At 40.0% G+C, this 16,747-nt stretch overlaps 1 protein-coding gene across 1 annotated transcript in view; it reads left to right on the forward strand.

The window, feature by feature from the left end:
• Window positions 1-15,357, forward strand: part of LOC132562645 (palmitoyl-protein thioesterase 1-like) — a 33,781-nt gene extending 18,424 nt beyond the window's left edge. Inside the window, exons 4-10 of the mRNA XM_060227399.1 lie at window positions 4,788-4,858; window positions 8,628-8,715; window positions 9,701-9,715; window positions 12,439-12,529; window positions 13,020-13,118; window positions 13,276-13,347; window positions 13,918-15,357. Of these exons, the coding sequence (XP_060083382.1) occupies window positions 4,788-4,858; window positions 8,628-8,715; window positions 9,701-9,715; window positions 12,439-12,529; window positions 13,020-13,118; window positions 13,276-13,347; window positions 13,918-14,046 (565 nt within the window). The 3' untranslated portion in view covers window positions 14,047-15,357. The remainder of the gene's footprint in view (window positions 1-4,787; window positions 4,859-8,627; window positions 8,716-9,700; window positions 9,716-12,438; window positions 12,530-13,019; window positions 13,119-13,275; window positions 13,348-13,917) is intronic.
• The last annotated feature ends 1,390 nt before the right edge of the window (window positions 15,358-16,747 follow it).

Consider the following 16,747-nt stretch of genomic DNA (forward strand, 5'->3'; position numbering starts at 1 on the left):
GTAGCCACACTTTGGACTGCAGGATACCCCTAAAGGACTGCAGAGCCAAATGAACAGTCTCATCTCGAGTACACTGATGTGCTCCGAGAGTTGTTCGCCAGACCACTCCCCCAAGCGGCATTGGCCATCGAGGTAAGCTCACATTCCTGTCATGAACGCGTCCATGAACAGGATCATAGAGGGGATAGGCTTGGTCAGAGGTACCCCGTGGAAAACGTTCTCCTGAATGGTCCACCAGCAAGAGAACTCCCTGACCGACTGGGTAAGCGGGATCCAGGCCTCCTGGATGACGGAACCCAGTCAGACAGGAGGAACATCTGGAGAGGTCCGATGTGAATCCTCCCTAGGGGGACCACATATGCCAAGGAGTTGAGATACCCCAGAAAACTGAGGAACCAATGTACCTGGACAAGCGACCAAGTGATGAAAGTCAGAGCCAGAGCCCTGACCTTCTCAAACTTCTCCAGAGGTGGAAGGGCTAAGCCCCGAACCATGTCAAAATGGTTCCCCAGGAAGAAGAAGTCCTAATATGAAGGAACCTCTGACTTCTCTCTGGAAGGAATGAAGCCGACTCTGAGCAAGAGTTTCAGGACCAGACGAGTGTCCTTCACTAACGATTCCCACACCAAAAGAGGCATGAGGGAGTCGTCGAAATAGATGTGGACGTCTATTCTGCAGGAGTGAAGGAAACACCAGCAGCAACTTGGTGAACACCAAAGGAGCTGTCGTGAGCCCCAAGGGCATCTCTGCCTTGGCAGCATGGTCCCTACTTCCTCCTGGAGCACCCGTGCCCTTTCTGAATCCCCGGGAGGAGGAAAGAAACAAAAACGGCCAGGAGGCGAGGGACGAATCCTGAAGAAGGGGAATACCTAGACCCACCCTGACCACCGACAAAAGCCCAAGCGTCCTCTGTAATATCCTGCCACTAGGAAAGGAAAGCAGAGAGACGTCCGCCCACAGGGAGTTCCGGATGGGGCAGATCGAGCCCCTGCCAGACCAGAGAATCGTCTGCCCACCTGGAGCCTGAACCTGCAGGAGAAGGACATGAGCCCGGGAAAGGAGAACCACCGTCCAATGGCCATACCCTTCGCCTTTCGCGGCCAAGAAGCAGAAATAGTCAGGAACCCTTCTTCTTGCCCCCAGGAGGTTTCTTACCCTTCCTACCCTTCCCCTTGTTGCCGTTGAAGTGAGGTTAGGACTTGGGCTGTGCAGAAAACTGAGCAGCTGAAGACTTCGCCTTCTTCTTAGGAGGCACTGACCCCTGCGAGGCACTGGCCTTCTCAGCCTGAAACCTCTTCACCAGAAGTGCTGAGGCGACCGAGTCCTCCTTCATATCCTTCTGAACCCAAGGAAGAGCTACCCTGAACAGGGTAGAGCCCTAGAAGGGGGCATTCAACAAGCGGAAACGGTAGGGTTACTGGACTGGGCGGAATTTCAGAACTGAAAACTGCCTAGCCAACACGGCATTGACGAGCAGAGAACCTGCAAGGCTGCCGTGTCCTGTATGTCGGCTGTTCTGTCTCGGATAACCGACACTCAGGCAAATCGGATACCCTGTATAGACAAACTGTCAGGAAGTCTATGTATGACAGAACTTGGATGGAGAGGTGCAACATTCTCTCCATCCTGTGGTGCTCTTTGGGATCGAGCACCACCTGGTCCACTGATTTGCCGGGCCAGGCAGCCAGCTGTCTCAACTCCAGCTGTGCTGGTTGAGAGGCCAGCTGCCCATCATGTGTGGCATAGTCGGAAGCTGAAGCCTCCGACAATTCACCAACACTGAGCTGCAGACCGACAAACCCGGGAGCACGGGTAGAGAAGGAGTCCTTCTCTAAAACCGGAGCCCGGGCCGTGGCCAGAACCGAAGACATGATATTGCCTTCTGGCAGAGACCGATCTGAGCGAACGGAAGCCCGAGGAGCCACCAGGGAACCCAGAAGGATGGTGGATTCAGGCGCCGACGATGCTGAGGTGGTGGGCAAACCTCCGCCCTGAGAATCCGGGAGATGTTGGCCCGGAGGACCCGCATCCCAGAAAGCACATGCTGAGCCTCAGCTTCAGCAGTCTCAGGGCCATCTTCCCCTTGTGAACCCTCTTGGCCCAGGAGAAAGATGAATGACATCGTCTTCCTCTGCCGAGCCCGCACCCTCGATGTCCATCTCCTCCTCAATAGAGACCGAAGTCCCCTTGGGAGGAACAGGGGCCGCCAGAGGAGCCATCTCCGCAGAGGGGAACTCCTCTTTATGGCATTTGGACGCAGCGCGACCAACAGCTGTAGCTGTAGGCTTGGGTCGGAGACCCGAAGCCGACCCCTGGGAACAGGAGACCGACGGGTCCGCGCTGGAGGCGGAAGTCCTTAAGGTCTGGCAAACCTTTATAGGACCGGCCAACAAGGCCCCCGAAGTAGCAGAACATTGGGGGGATTCCGCACTGCTATAACATCTCCTAGAGGAGAGACCAACCCCTATGGGTTCCACGAGTGAAGACCCATGGGGTAAAAACCCAAACCCCTGAGGGAATGGGAACGGTCCAGCGGGCCGGGAGTGACCCCAGAACTGGCCAAGATGGCCTGCCTGAGTCTGGGGCTGGACATCCTGTCCAAAGGACCAGGATGAACCGCCACTCCCACCAGGTGGAAACCCAGACATGTACGGGCTAAGCCCGTAACTGCTGAGTAACTGTTGGTACCCAAAACCATCCGCAGGTTGGCCTGGGCGACCCAGGAATAAGTGCCCGCAGGCACCCCTACTCCCTGAGCCCGGGGGAAAGGGAGACCGGAAACCGGACTCCTGGCCTGAAGCCCCAAACCCTTGGAGGAAAACCCCTGGGAAACCCTGCACTGGGAAATCTGGATTGGGACGGAAGTCCCAGAGCCAGAAGCCTGTGAGGGTGGGAAAACAGACCCCGCGCTGACACCAGGATTAGTGAACTCAAGTGTCACTAATCCCCGTAGCCACAGACAATCCTGACAAAAAGTCTGTGGCCCCTGAACCTATACCCGAAGGCACAGTTCCGGAGTCAAAGCGGCCCCCACCAACGACGCCACCTGGCGTGCCGAGGTCCCTGAAGGAATCAAAGACCTCGACCGGAAGTCCCTTTCCGACGGTAACACCGCCGCCTATCGAGAGCTACCGGCCAATTCGACCCTTGACTGCGCCGAGTCAGGGTCGGGCTGCCCCCCCCCCTACTCCAGGACACACCTGGACAGGGGGAGCCACCCCCTGCTGAAGGGTGGAGCTCGGTGGAACGAGAGCACCCCCAGCAGGAACGCTCTGGTTCAGAACTTCAGGAGGGAGGTCTTAAAAAGCTTACTTCCCTTACCGGAAGAAGAGGACGAATCCCTCTTCCGGCGGAAAGTTAGCTGGAAAGGCATGGGAGCCTAAGCAGGAGACTCCATGTGCAAACAAAGTTCACATAGTGAGGTCTGGCTGTAATGTCGGCAAATGGGACAGGTATCATGGGGTTCCCATTATCTATAGAAATAGGAACATCCATGCGCTGACCCTCGACGTAAACCCGGCACCTTTATCCAGCATCGAAACAATAAAAAATTGTAACAATGAAAACAAGGATAAAAAGTTTTCTAACAATCAAAAAACTACGAACGAGATCATAAAACCTACCGTACGCAGCAAGATTGTACTGCAAAAAAAAGAAAACGGTCGTACAAAACGGCCGACAAATCAGCAAGAAAACAATTTCAACTTCACGAAAATCCGAGTGACGAGACAAGTAGTCACTCACTCGAACACGCGGAGGAAAAACACGGCCGGAAACGAAGTTCTCTAACAATCAAAAAACTACGAACGAGAGCACAAAGCCTACCGTACGCAGCAAGATTGCACTGCATAAATAAAACGGCCGTACAACACGGCCGACAAAGCAGCAAGAAAACAAATTCCAACTTCACGCAAATCCGAGCAACGAGACAAGTAGTCACGCACTCGAATACGTGGAGGAAAAAACGGCCGGAAATACGGTCAAAATAAACAAATGACAATACTTAATTTCACAATATAAGTTGGGAGATGGGTTTATAGACTACTAATAGAGTAACAATATACTCAAACGACAATGGCAGTACGAAGAGAAGGAGTAAGAAAAGCACTTAGCTCAGACACCTCCGCACTCGTCGGCAGCCATAAAGGTAAGAGGAAGGGAGATCACTCTGCGTTCCTGCCGTGATGTCTCATGGATCGTAGGGAGGGCGGGATTGTTTTTCTTTTGAATCTTTTGTTGTTGGGATACAAAGATGGGTGTAGGTACTGTATTTGCATACTAAAGTTATGGTAATTATTACTGAAATGAAATCTGTCATCAACTATACTTGTAAGGTATTAAGGTATGATAAAGGCTTAACTCTGTCACCAAATATATGTGTAAGTTATAAGGTATGATAAAGGCTTAACTCTGTCATCAACTATACTTGTAAGTTATTAAGGTATGATAAAGGCTTAACTCTGTCACCAAATATATGTGTAAGTTATAAGGTATGATATATACTTATCTCTGTCACCAACTACCTATTTAAGATTTATGGCACCATATACAAGTAACCTTTGACACCTAGTTGAGTGTATACAGTTGTGGTAATAAAAATGCACCAAAAACTTTGTGCACACATCGTGCATGCATCATACACACAACATGCATGCAACATCCACATATCATCTTCACACACACACCATTCAGTATGTAGTGCACAACTGGAAAATATTTGTTGAAGATAGTGTTTTACTACCATACATTTCTATCCAGATTAAGAAGTCAGAGAACTTTTGTTTCAGACGAGCTGTTGCTCAGAGATGCCCAGAGCCACCCATGTTGAACCTGATTTCTGTAGGGGGACAACACCAAGGTAAGGTCACATCAAGGTCATTTCTGTCTTAAGTAAAGACCATGCCATAAAGAATCAAAGGTTATGTCTCACTAAAATGAAAGTGAAATCATCAGGAACTGGAGATCTTATAAGGTTGATGTTAGTAGTTTAACAGGTTTTAGGACAAGAGTTTTAAATACTGTTGTCAGAATGGAGACATTGACAATACTGAGCTGCTATATCTTAATTGGTAGAGTGTGGGACTTCCCAACCACAGGTTCTGAGGTGTGTGATTTGACTCTAACTCAAGCTGGTTTGTGTTTTTTGAAAAAATCATAAATTGACTGCTGTCAGCAGTTATGGTTGCTTCCTCAAGCGAACTTCAAACACAAAAGAGGGCAATATCATTTCCTTGTCAATGGTAAGACTGAGGTATCAATGTCTGGTTCAATGAGGTGATATTAACACTATGTTTGACAAGGTCTACGTCATTTCCATCTGATTTGAGGATATCTATTAACAGGAAAGTTTATACCACGATAATTTTATTGAAACAATATACTTTTGGTCAGTCACTTAGGTTTATTAACAGTTTCAACACAATTGTTTTGATTGTTATTCTGTTACAAGTCCAAAATTCTTTCATCCTGACAAAATGTTCACTCTGTTGTAAGGGTGTCTTGGGTTCCCTTGTTTACTTTGTTGTAAGGGTGTTTGGGTTCCCTGTGTTTACTTTGTTGTAAGGGTGTTTGGGTTCCATGTGTTTACTGTGTTTACTTTGTTGTAAGGGTGTTTGGGGTCCCTGTGTTTACTTTGTTGTAATGGTGTTTGGGGTCCCTGTGTTTACTTTGTTGTAAGGGTGTTTGGGTTCCCTGTGTTTACTTTGTTGTAAGGGTGTTTGGGTTCCCTGTGTTTACTTTGTTGTAAGGGTGTTTGGGTTCCCTGTGTTTACTTTGTTGTAAGGGTGTTTGGGTTCCCTGTGTTTACTTTGTTGTAAGGGTGTTTGGGTTCCCTGTGTTTACTTTGTTGTAAGGGTGTTTGGGTTCCCTGTGTTTACTTTGTTGTAAGGGTGTTTGGGTTCCCTGTGTTTACTTTGTTGTAAGGGTGTTTGGGTTCCCTGTGTTTACTTTGTTGTAAGGGTGTTTGGGTTCCCTGTGTTTACTTTGTTGTAAGGGTGTTTGGGTTCCCTGTGTTTACTTTGTTGTAAGGGTGTTTGGGTTCCCTGTGTTTACTTTGTTGTAAGGGTGTTTGGGTTCCCTGTGTTTACTTTGTTGTAAGGGTGTTTGGGTTCCCTGTGTTTACTTTGTTGTAAGGGTGTTTGGGTTCCCTGTGTTTACTTTGTTGTAAGGGTGTTTGGGTTCCCTGTGTTTACTTTGTTGTAAGGGTGTTTGGGTTCCCTGTGTTTACTTTGTTGTAAGGGTGTTTGGGTTCCCTGTGTTTACTTTGTTGTAAGGGTGTTTGGGTTCCCTGTGTTTACTTTGTTGTAAGGGTGTTTGGGTTCCCTGTGTTTACTTTGTTGTAAGGGTGTTTGGGTTCCCTGTGTTTACTTTGTTGTAAGGGTGTTTGGGTTCCCTGTGTTTACTTTGTTGTAAGGGTGTTTGGGTTCCCTGTGTTTACTTTGTTGTAAGGGTGTTTGGGTTCCCTGTGTTTACTTTGTTGTAAGGGTGTTTGTTGTAAGGGTGTTTGGGTTACCTGTGTTTACTTTGTTGTAAGGGTGTTTGGGTTCCCTGTGTTTACTTTGTTGTAAGGGTGTTTGGGTTCCCTGTGTTTACTTTGTTGTAAGGGTGTTTGGGTTCCCTGTGTTTACTTTGTTGTAAGGGTGTTTGGGTTCCCTGTGTTTACTTTGTTGTAAGGGTGTTTGGGTTCCCTGTGTTTACTTTGTTGTAAGGGTGTTTGGGTTCCCTGTGTTTACTTTGTTGTAAGGGTGTTTGTGTGTTTACTTTGTTGTAAGGGTGTTTGGGTTCCCTGTGTTTACTTTGTTGTAAGGGTGTTTGGGTTCCCTGTGTTTACTTTGTTGTAAGGGTGTTTGGGTTCCCTGTGTTTACTTTGTTGTAAGGGTGTTTGGGTTCCCTGTCTTTACTTTGTTGTAAGGGTGTTTGGGTTCCCTGTGTTTACTTTGTTGTAAGGGTGTTTGGGTTCCCTGTGTTTACTTTGTTGTAAGGGTGTTTGGGTTCCCTGTGTTTACTTTGTTGTAAGGGTGTTTGGGTTCCCTGTGTTTACTTTGTTGTAAGGGTGTTTGGGTTCCCTGTGTTTACTTTGTTGTAAGGGTGTTTGGGTTCCCTGTGTTTACTTTGTTGTAAGGGTGTTTGGGTTCCCTGTGTTTACTTTGTTGTAAGGGTGTTTGGGTTTGTGTTTACTTTGTTGTAAGGGTGTTTGGGTTCCCTGTGTTTACTTTGTTGTAAGGGTGTTTGGGTTCCCTGTGTTTACTTTGTTGTAAGGGTGTTTGGGTTCCCTGTGTTTACTTTGTTGTAAGGGTGTTTGGGTTCCCTGTGTTTACTTTGTTGTAAGGGTGTTTGGGTTCCCTGTGTTTACTTTGTTGTAAGGGTGTTTGGGTTCCCTGTGTTTACTTTGTTGTAAGGGTGTTTGGGTTCCCTGTGTTTACTTTGTTGTAAGGGTGTTTGGGTTCCCTGTGTTTACTTTGTTGTAAGGGTGTTTGGGTTCCCTGTGTTTACTTTGTTGTAAGGGTGTTTGGGTTCCCTGTGTTTACTTTGTTGTAAGGGTGTTTGGGTTCCCTGTGTTTACTTTGTTTACTTTGTTGTAAGGGTGTTTGGGTTCCCTGTGTTTACTTTGTTGTAAGGGTGTTTGGGTTCCCTGTGTTTACTTTGTTGTAAGGGTGTTTGGGTTCCCTGTGTTTACTTTGTTTACTTTGTTGTAAGGGTGTTTGGGTTCCCTGTGTTTACTTTGTTGTAAGGGTGTTTGGGTTCCCTGTGTTTACTTTGTTGTAAGGGTGTTTGGGTTCCCTGTGTTTACTTTGTTGTAAGGGTGTTTGGGTTCCCTGTGTTTACTTTGTTGTAAGGGTGTTTGGGTTCCCTGTGTTTACTTTGTTGTAAGGGTGTTTGGGTTCCCTGTGTTTACTTTGTTGTAAGGGTGTTTGGGTTCCCTGTGTTTACTTTGTTTACTTTGTTGTAAGGGTGTTTGGGTTCCCTGTGTTTACTTTGTTGTAAGGGTGTTTGGGTTTTGTTTACTTTGTTGTAAGGGTGTTTGGGTTCCCTGTGTTTACTTTGTTGTAAGGGTGTTTGGGTTCCCTGTGTTTACTTTGTTGTAAGGGTGTTTGGGTTCCCTGTGTTTACTTTGTTGTAAGGGTGTTTGGGTTCCCTGTGTTTACTTTGTTGTAAGGGTGTTTGGGTTCCCTGTGTTTACTTTGTTGTAAGGGTGTTTGGGTTCCCTGTGTTTACTTTGTTGTAAGGGTGTTTGGGTTCCCTGTGTTTACTTTGTTGTAAGGGTGTTTGGGTTCCCTGTGTTTACTTTGTTGTAAGGGTGTTTGGGTTCCCTGTGTTTACTTTGTTGTAAGGGTGTTTGGGTTCCCTGTGTTTACTTTGTTGTAAGGGTGTTTGGGTTCCCTGTCTTTACTTTGTTTACTTTGTTGTAAGGGTGTTTGGGTTCCCTGTGTTTACTTTGTTGTAAGGGTGTTTGGGTTCCCTGTGTTTACTTTGTTGTAAGGGTGTTTGGGTTCCCTGTGTTTACTTTGTTGTAAGGGTGTTTGGGTTCCCTGTGTTTACTTTGTTGTAAGGGTGTTTGGGTTCCCTGTGTTTACTTTGTTGTAAGGGTGTTTGGGTTCCCTGTCTTTACATTGTTTACTTTGTTGTAGGGGTGTTTGGGTTCCCGAGATGTCCTGGAGATAATGAAACTTTATGTGATTATATGAGAAAGCTACTCAACATTGGAGCCTATGTGAGGTATGAACTATTTATTTAGTTAACCATTACCTGATCCACTATGGTGTGAAGTATGGACACCAATGCTGCTTTATTGAAAACCTTTCCTCTTCAGTTAATTTTGTCTTATTTATAAATTTTCTTTGTTTCATGATGAATGGCAGTTATATTTCATCAAATGGGTCAGGGAACATTGATATTTTTCACAAGTGCATAAATAAAAAAATAGCAAAGTTTCCACCCATTGATATGAAATATAACTTTATCCTCTTTGTAAAAAACCAAGGAATCATCTGTTTGTTTCATTTTAAACTGTTTGCTGACATGTCTCTTTCTGGGGCCAAATATGGACCCCATTGCCAACAGGGATATGTTTAATATAATATGGCCAAAGTCCCACAATATACAATTTTCTCTTTAAAACTTCCTTCCCAATTGATCAATTTCCTTCCAAAAATGAGGCTCTTTCCTGAATGATAAAAAGCCCTGGCTACTTTGTCCACATGTGCTGTATTATCATTACTCAGTAGGATAATACAGTTTCACTTGTAAGACATAAGTTTTTAAAATTATTATAAAATAGCCTGAGTCTCTAATTCATTACAGTGAAGTGAGAGTATAATGTCATTTTATAGGGCTAGACCCACCAGAGTTGTCTTTTCTGAAGTGCACAATGCATTTTGGCACAGATATTTTCACTGTAAATGCTTTGATCTGATTGGTGAAAAATGAATGAAAATATCAAAACTTATTTTATAATATCACTTATATTTTCACTGTAAAACTTTATATTTTTCTGCAAAATGGGAATAAACTGTAATATTGTAGATAAAAGTACCTTCATTCAGTTTGTTAAACATAGCTTCATATTTGTTTTAATTAGGAAATATTATAAAAAGAATTCATCTCGTTTTATCAGGCATGCTTCATTGGTGGTATCATAGAACCATTTTGAAAAATAACATGATTTTGTAGTCATTTTTATACTTTTTTCTGTTACTTCCAGCTTTGTCCAAAACAAGTAAGTAAATATACAACACTGATAAGTTTGTGTCTTCTACTGATAAGTATGTGTCTTCTACTGATAAGTATATGTCTTCCACTGATAAGTATGTGTCTTAGTATGTGTCTTCCACTGATAAGTATATGTTTTCTACTGATAAGTATGTGTCTTCTACTGATAAGTATATGTCTTCTACTGATGATATATGTCTTCCACTGATAAGTATGTGTCTTAGTATGTGTCTTCCACTGATAAGTATATGTTTTCTACTGATAAGTATGTGTCTTCTACTGATAAGTATATGTCTTCTACTGATGATATATGTCTTCCACTGATAAGTATGTGTCTTCTACTGATAAGTATGTGTCTTCCACTGATAAGTATATGTCTTCTACTGATAAGTATGTGTCTTCTACTGATAAGTTTGTGTCTTCTACTGATAAGTATGTGTCTTCCACCGATAAGTATATGTCTTCTACCGATAAGTTTGTGTCTTCTACTGATAAGTATGTGTCTTCTACTGATAAGTATATGTCTTCCACTGATAAGTATGTGTCTTAGTATGTGTCTTCCACTGATAAGTATATGTCTTCTACAGGTAAGTATGTGTCTTCCACCGATAAGTATATGTCTTCTACTGATAAGTTTGTGTCTTCTACTGATAAGTATGTGTCTTCTACTGATAAGTATGTGTCTTCTACTGATAAGTTTATGTCTTCTACTGATAAGTATGTGTCTTCTACTGATAAGTATGTGTCTTCTACTGATAAGTATATGTCTTCCACTGATAAGTATGTGTCTTAGTATGTGTCTTCCACTGATAAGTATATGTTTTCTACTGATAAGTATGTGTCTTCTACTGATAAGTATATGTCTTCTACTGATATGTTTATGTCTTCTATTGATGATATATGTCTTCTACTGATAAGTATATGTCTTCTACTGATGATATATGTCTTCCACTGATAAGTATGTGTCTTCTACTGATAAGTTTATGTCTTCTACTGATATGTTTATGTCTTCTACTGATAAGTATGTGTCTTCTACTGATAAGTATATGTCTTCTACTGATACGTTTATGTCTTCTGTTGATGATATATGTCTTCTACTGATAAGTATATGTCTTCTGTTGATGATATATGTCTTCTACTGATAAGTATATGTCTTCCACTGATAAGTATATGTCTTCTTCTGATAAGTATATGTCTTCTACTGATAAGTATATGTCTTCTTCTGATAAGTATATGTCTTCTACTGATAAGTATGTGTCTTCTACTGATAAGTTTATGTCTTCTACTGATAAGTATATGTCTTCTACTGATAAGTATATGTCTTCTACTGATAAGTATGTGTCTTCTACTGATACGTTTATGTCTTCTATTGATGATATATGTCTTCTACTGATCAGTATATATGTCTTCTACTGATAAGTATGTGTCTATCACTGATAAGTATGTGTCTTCTACTGATAAGTATGTGTCTTCCACTGATAAGTATGTGTCTTCTACTGATAAGTATGTGTCTTCTACTGATAAGTATATGTCTTCTACTGATGATATATGTCTTCTACTGATAAGTTTATGTCTTCTACTGATAAGTATGTGTCTTCCACTGATAAGTATATGCCTTCTACTGATAAGTATGTGTCTTCTACTGATAAGTATGTGTCTTCTACTGATCAGTATATATGTCTTCTACTGATAAGTATGTGTCTATCACTGATAAGTATGTGTCTTCTACTGATAAGTATGTGTCTTCCACTGATAAGTATGTGTCTTCTACTGATAAGTATGTGTCTTCTACTGATAAGTATATGTCTTCTACTGATGATATATGTCTTCTACTGATAAGTTTATGTCTTCTACTGATAAGTATGTGTCTTCCACTGATAAGTATATGCCTTCTACTGATAAGTATGTGTCTTCTACTGATAAGTATGTGTCTTCCACTGATAAGTATATGTCTTCCACTGATAAGTATGTGTCTATCACTGATAAGTATATGTCTTTTACTGATAAGTATGTGTCTTCTACTGATAAGTATGTGTCTATCACTGATAAGTATGTGTCTTTCAGTGATAGAAGGATATGGCATTACATCCAAAAATGCACATCAAAATACTCCATAAACTGATAATGACAACAATGAGCAGTATGGGTTGATATAAGTTCTTAACACCAATCAAATTCAGAAATATGAAGAATATTCATTAATCTGATGGACAAATCAAATTGATTATTTAGCTCATCAGCCTAAAAAGGCAAGTGAGATCATGCTATGGGGCATTGTCTGAAACCATCCAACTTCTCCCTTTAAACTTTTTCTCAATAACCAAGAGGCCTTGGAAAGTACTTATATTGGACCAGTGACAGACTTAGATGAATTGAGATCTTGGTTCCAAATGTGTTTAAATGAATGACCTGGGGCCACAGTCACAAAGGTTAAATATGTTAATATTGATAAACAGCTTCTTTTCAACAACTGTGTGGCCCAGCATCATGATGATGGACCTGTAGCATACTGAGATTAAGGGATATTAAGTTTGTTCAAATGAATGGCCATGACCCACTTTCAAGGTGTTAGGAACTTCAAACCTCTTTTTCAATAACCAACGGTACAATGGCCATCTGGTACAGGTGGTATAAGCTTGTGAAACTGACATAACTCTTCATAAACTGCAGTCTAAGGCCCCTGTTGTGCTTTGGTATAGAAACAAATATGTATAATTTTGGTGCTTATAGTTTGGCACAGGCGGAGTACTGGCAGGATCCCTTTAATGAAGATGAGTACAGGAAGTACAGTGTTTTTTTGGCCGACATCAATCAGGAGAGGGTAGGACTTTTTTCTGTATCAAATATAAATATTTCTCCCATGGAAGGAAGACAAGAACTGATTAGAACATACTTCTAATTTCACCATTTTGATTTTTTAATGATCAATTTCTGTGTTCTACTTAATTAACCCTTTCGGTGCCGTAGGCGACTAAAGTCGACATACAGACAGGCTGCCGTAGGCGACTTTAGTCAACAATTTTTGTTATTGTTTTCGGATATTTACCAGAAAATATTTGGCGCTGAGCTGTACATTGTGAGAAATATTTGGCGCTGAAAGGGTTAAAGACAGGTTTAGTAAGAATCTAAACATTACCTTAAAATATACATGTACCTATCCATCAATATATGTGGTGACAAGACCACCTATATCTATTGTTGTTTGATATATGACAATGTACAAACATTTTTTTTATCATTTGCAATCAGACTAGGCTTCAATTGAAAGTTAATGAATTAGCATTTTCTGATTTTTAAAATTTCAATTGCAGACAAAGAATGCCACTTACAAGGCTAACTTACAGAAGCTGAAGAACTTTGTGATGCTCAAATTTACCCTAGATGAAATGGTTCAACCTAGAGAAAGTGAGGTAGGCTGTTATCAAAACAATGACTTTTTCTGTCAAACATTTCAATATATATGTATCATGATGAATTAAAAAAAAGGATGAAAATAAATGTTTATTAAAACAACACACTTAGGCATAATTCATGTTTTTTCATCATATCTGATGTACTTTTTTGCAGTGGTTTGGATTCTACAAAGCTGGCCAGGACAAGGAAGTTGTTCCCCTGAATGAGACTCTGATGTACACAGAGGTAATGGACATTGAGGGCAGGCAGGAATAAGAAATATTCAGTTATCATGTTTTTCATATTTAAAACGTTCCCCTCAACCTGAAAACAGTGTATAATACACACATCTTGTTTACAAGTTACATTTGAGATGAAATGTTTACCCTAATTCGGAATCCATGTATTGTTTGAAATTTGAAATTGGAACTCACAAAAAATAGTTAGATTTTTTTAATAATTTCACATATTACATTGTGTATTAGATTTGCTATTAATGTAACAATGATAAAGAAATTGTTACCTGTTTTTTATCTTGATGACTTCAAATGTACTAACTGGCTCATAGTCTTATTCAACAAGTTTATTGCTTTGTCCCTCTGCAAAATTTAGTTCAAGAAATGACGTTAGTATCATTGGAGGCCATTGTAGTACTAAATCTGTTTTATGTTGAGATAAATTCCTGTGTGTTCAAACCCCAAAGATTGAAGTTAGGCATTAAATAAGAATTCCCTTGAAAAGAATATATTATTAACTAAAGCTTTCTTCAGAAACATAATGTGTAATGTGAAGAATTGTTTGTTTTTCTTTCAATAGGACTGGCTTGGACTGAAGACTATGGACACTGAAAAACGTCTTCACTTCCTCAGCTATCCTGGCGATCATCTCCAGTTCACAGAGGAGTGGTTCATTGCCAATATCGTCAAACCCTTCCTTACACAGTAGACACATGACAAAAACCCAAAATTTGTCATCAGAAGTATACTCGACCTTAAATTATCAATTATGGAAGATCAGTTTCAGGTTCTGATTCTAAGAATTAAACTTGATTTTATGAGATAGAAAAAATGATGAAAAAAGCAATAGAGATGTTTATTTCCAGCATTTTGAAATTGTTTACTAATTATGAAAAATGTCTTTTTACACATGCGTGAAAAAACATTATTTTGACATTAATTTATTGTAGTGTATTCTAGGTCAGTATTATTGTTAGAAAACTTACAGAAATAATTAATAAATAAACAAGTATGGAATTAAGTTGGAGTCAAGGCATTATTGGCGTATTGAGCATTCTATGTCAATTGCTTAGGTAGACCTTTCAATGCAAGGGAAATGACTCACTAATATCACATACAAGGAATGATAAGGGGAGATAATATTCTCTGCAAGAGAAGTAGGAAATTGTTTTTGTAAACATCCCTGTGTATTTAATTTGAAGCTTTGCTTAAAACTTTATAAAAAAGCTTTGGCAAATTTTATTCTGGAAAGTATCCTCAAAAGTTTAGACTTTGCTTTAAGTACTACCACTCTAAAAAATTTCAGTGAAATGTATGAATATTAAATGTTTCTAAGAGATTTGTCTATGAATCAAATATTTGTCCATTTCCTCAGCTTAAGACTAAACTATTCATGCATTTATTGATTGCGAATTAATTTATTCCCAGCAGCAGATGTTAAGTGTGACTGCATTTTGAAAATAAGCAGCATGAAAGACCATATTTGTCTATATAATGCATTTTGATGTTGTGATATATATATAGGTGTTAATTACATAATGTGCTATGATTGTTCTATATTGAAATAAAACTATTTTCTCCTAGTTCCATGAGAAATGTATTATCATGCAATATAAGATCTTGATTGCATGTTATATAAAGGATGTTCCATGAAAATTCCAAAGATGTTGATTCCATGTCTGTACCGTTATTGACCGTATGGTTTGGCTGTCTCCTGACTGGCTGTGAGATTATGTAATAAGGTACATATCCTAAGGGATATTTACCATATATTTTTTGCAGTAAGTCTAAGGCACAGACACAGTCAGGTATTGGCACATTAATGAGCAATAGATATGGGTGGGCTTATAACAAATAATGGGCTTACTGCCAGATATATATGGTAAGTTTTCGTTAATTATGTACTTAAGTGAGTCAGGGACTCTCAACTGAAGTGTCTTGATATTATTTGTATATAAGTATGTTGCAATCCATGATTTATTTGTTATAATAAATATTTGATTTCTAATGATATGAAAAACTGTAGTTAGTTTTTCTTTCATAGATTTGAAAAATAATTAATGAAGATATGGAACAGATTGTCTGTTAGAGATTAGGAAGGGATATACTAGGATCAGGCCCCACTTGTATAAAACATCTCAACTTGAGATTTCCTCAAGTCGAGATTTTCCTCTGCTGATATCTCCTCAAAAACAGCTTGTATAAAATTTTCTCAAGGAACAGGAGGGAGTCCTCGGCTAGGATGTCCTGAAATTCCTTAAGGAATTTTCATACAAGATATTTTCAAGGAGATATTAGCTGAGGAAAATCTGGGCTTGAGGAAATCTCAAGTTGAGATATTTTATACAAGTGGGGCCTGGTTAGATAATATCTTGTTATTATTCATAACCATCTTATAATGATTCCTTACAGAACAATAGGGTAATTATATATAAATAACACTGAATTTCTACTTACAATAGCAGTGGCCTTGACTCATGACTTGCATAACCGACAAAAAATCCCAATAAGTCATTCATAGTAAGAGAAATGCAATTAATTTGAATTTCAGTGAGACAGGAGAACTTGCTTATTATCATATGGAAACATGTGGAGATTATTATAAGACCTTTATGGCTATTGGTCATAGATCTAAATATATTGTGATATTTCATCAAAATACTAGTAGACATAATCCGAGTACACAAGGTGAATATCACTGTTAAAATCCCTGTTGTGTAACTTGCAGGAAACTATAACAATCCAGTAACCTTGGCTGCTGTTTTTTACCAATCGAAAGTGTGGATCGAATAAAACAATTATTGACTTGTTTTTAGGTGAATAATAATATTTCCTGAAGTTAGATGTTGCCCTGTCTGGCCACACTATAAAGGTAATATTTCCTGAAGTCAGATGTTGCCCTGTCTGGTCACACTATAAAGGTAATATTTCCTGAAGTCAGATGTTGCCCTGTCTGGCCACACTATAAAGGTAATATTTCCTGAAGTCAGATGTTGCCCTGTCTGGTCACACTATAAAGGTAATATTTCCTGAAGTCAGATGTTGCCCTGTCTGGTCACACTATAAAGGTAATATTTCCTGAAGTCAGATGTTGCCCTGTCTGGTCACACTATAAAGGTAATATTTCCTGAAGTTAGATGTTGCCCTGTCTGGTCACACTATAAAGGTAATATTTCCTGAAGTCAGATGTTGCCCTGTCTGGACACACTATAAAAGAAAAAGTCAAAGTTAAGATACATTTTTTCCCATTTTTAATGTAAATCAATTAACAAAGTAATTATATTCTAACATCATCAAATAAGAAAACCTTCATAAACAAATATCGTGAGTATTTACATTTAAGTCAATGTGTATTGGTTAAAAAACAAGAAGAAAAAAAAAAGTGTATTGGTTAAAATAAAAAAAGTAAA

Source organism: Ylistrum balloti, unplaced genomic scaffold, assembly GCF_031769215.1.
Source record: "Ylistrum balloti isolate Yb309-2 unplaced genomic scaffold, AGI_CSIRO_Ybal_v1 Utg371472, whole genome shotgun sequence".
Classification (NCBI taxonomy): domain Eukaryota; kingdom Metazoa; phylum Mollusca; class Bivalvia; order Pectinida; family Pectinidae; genus Ylistrum; species Ylistrum balloti.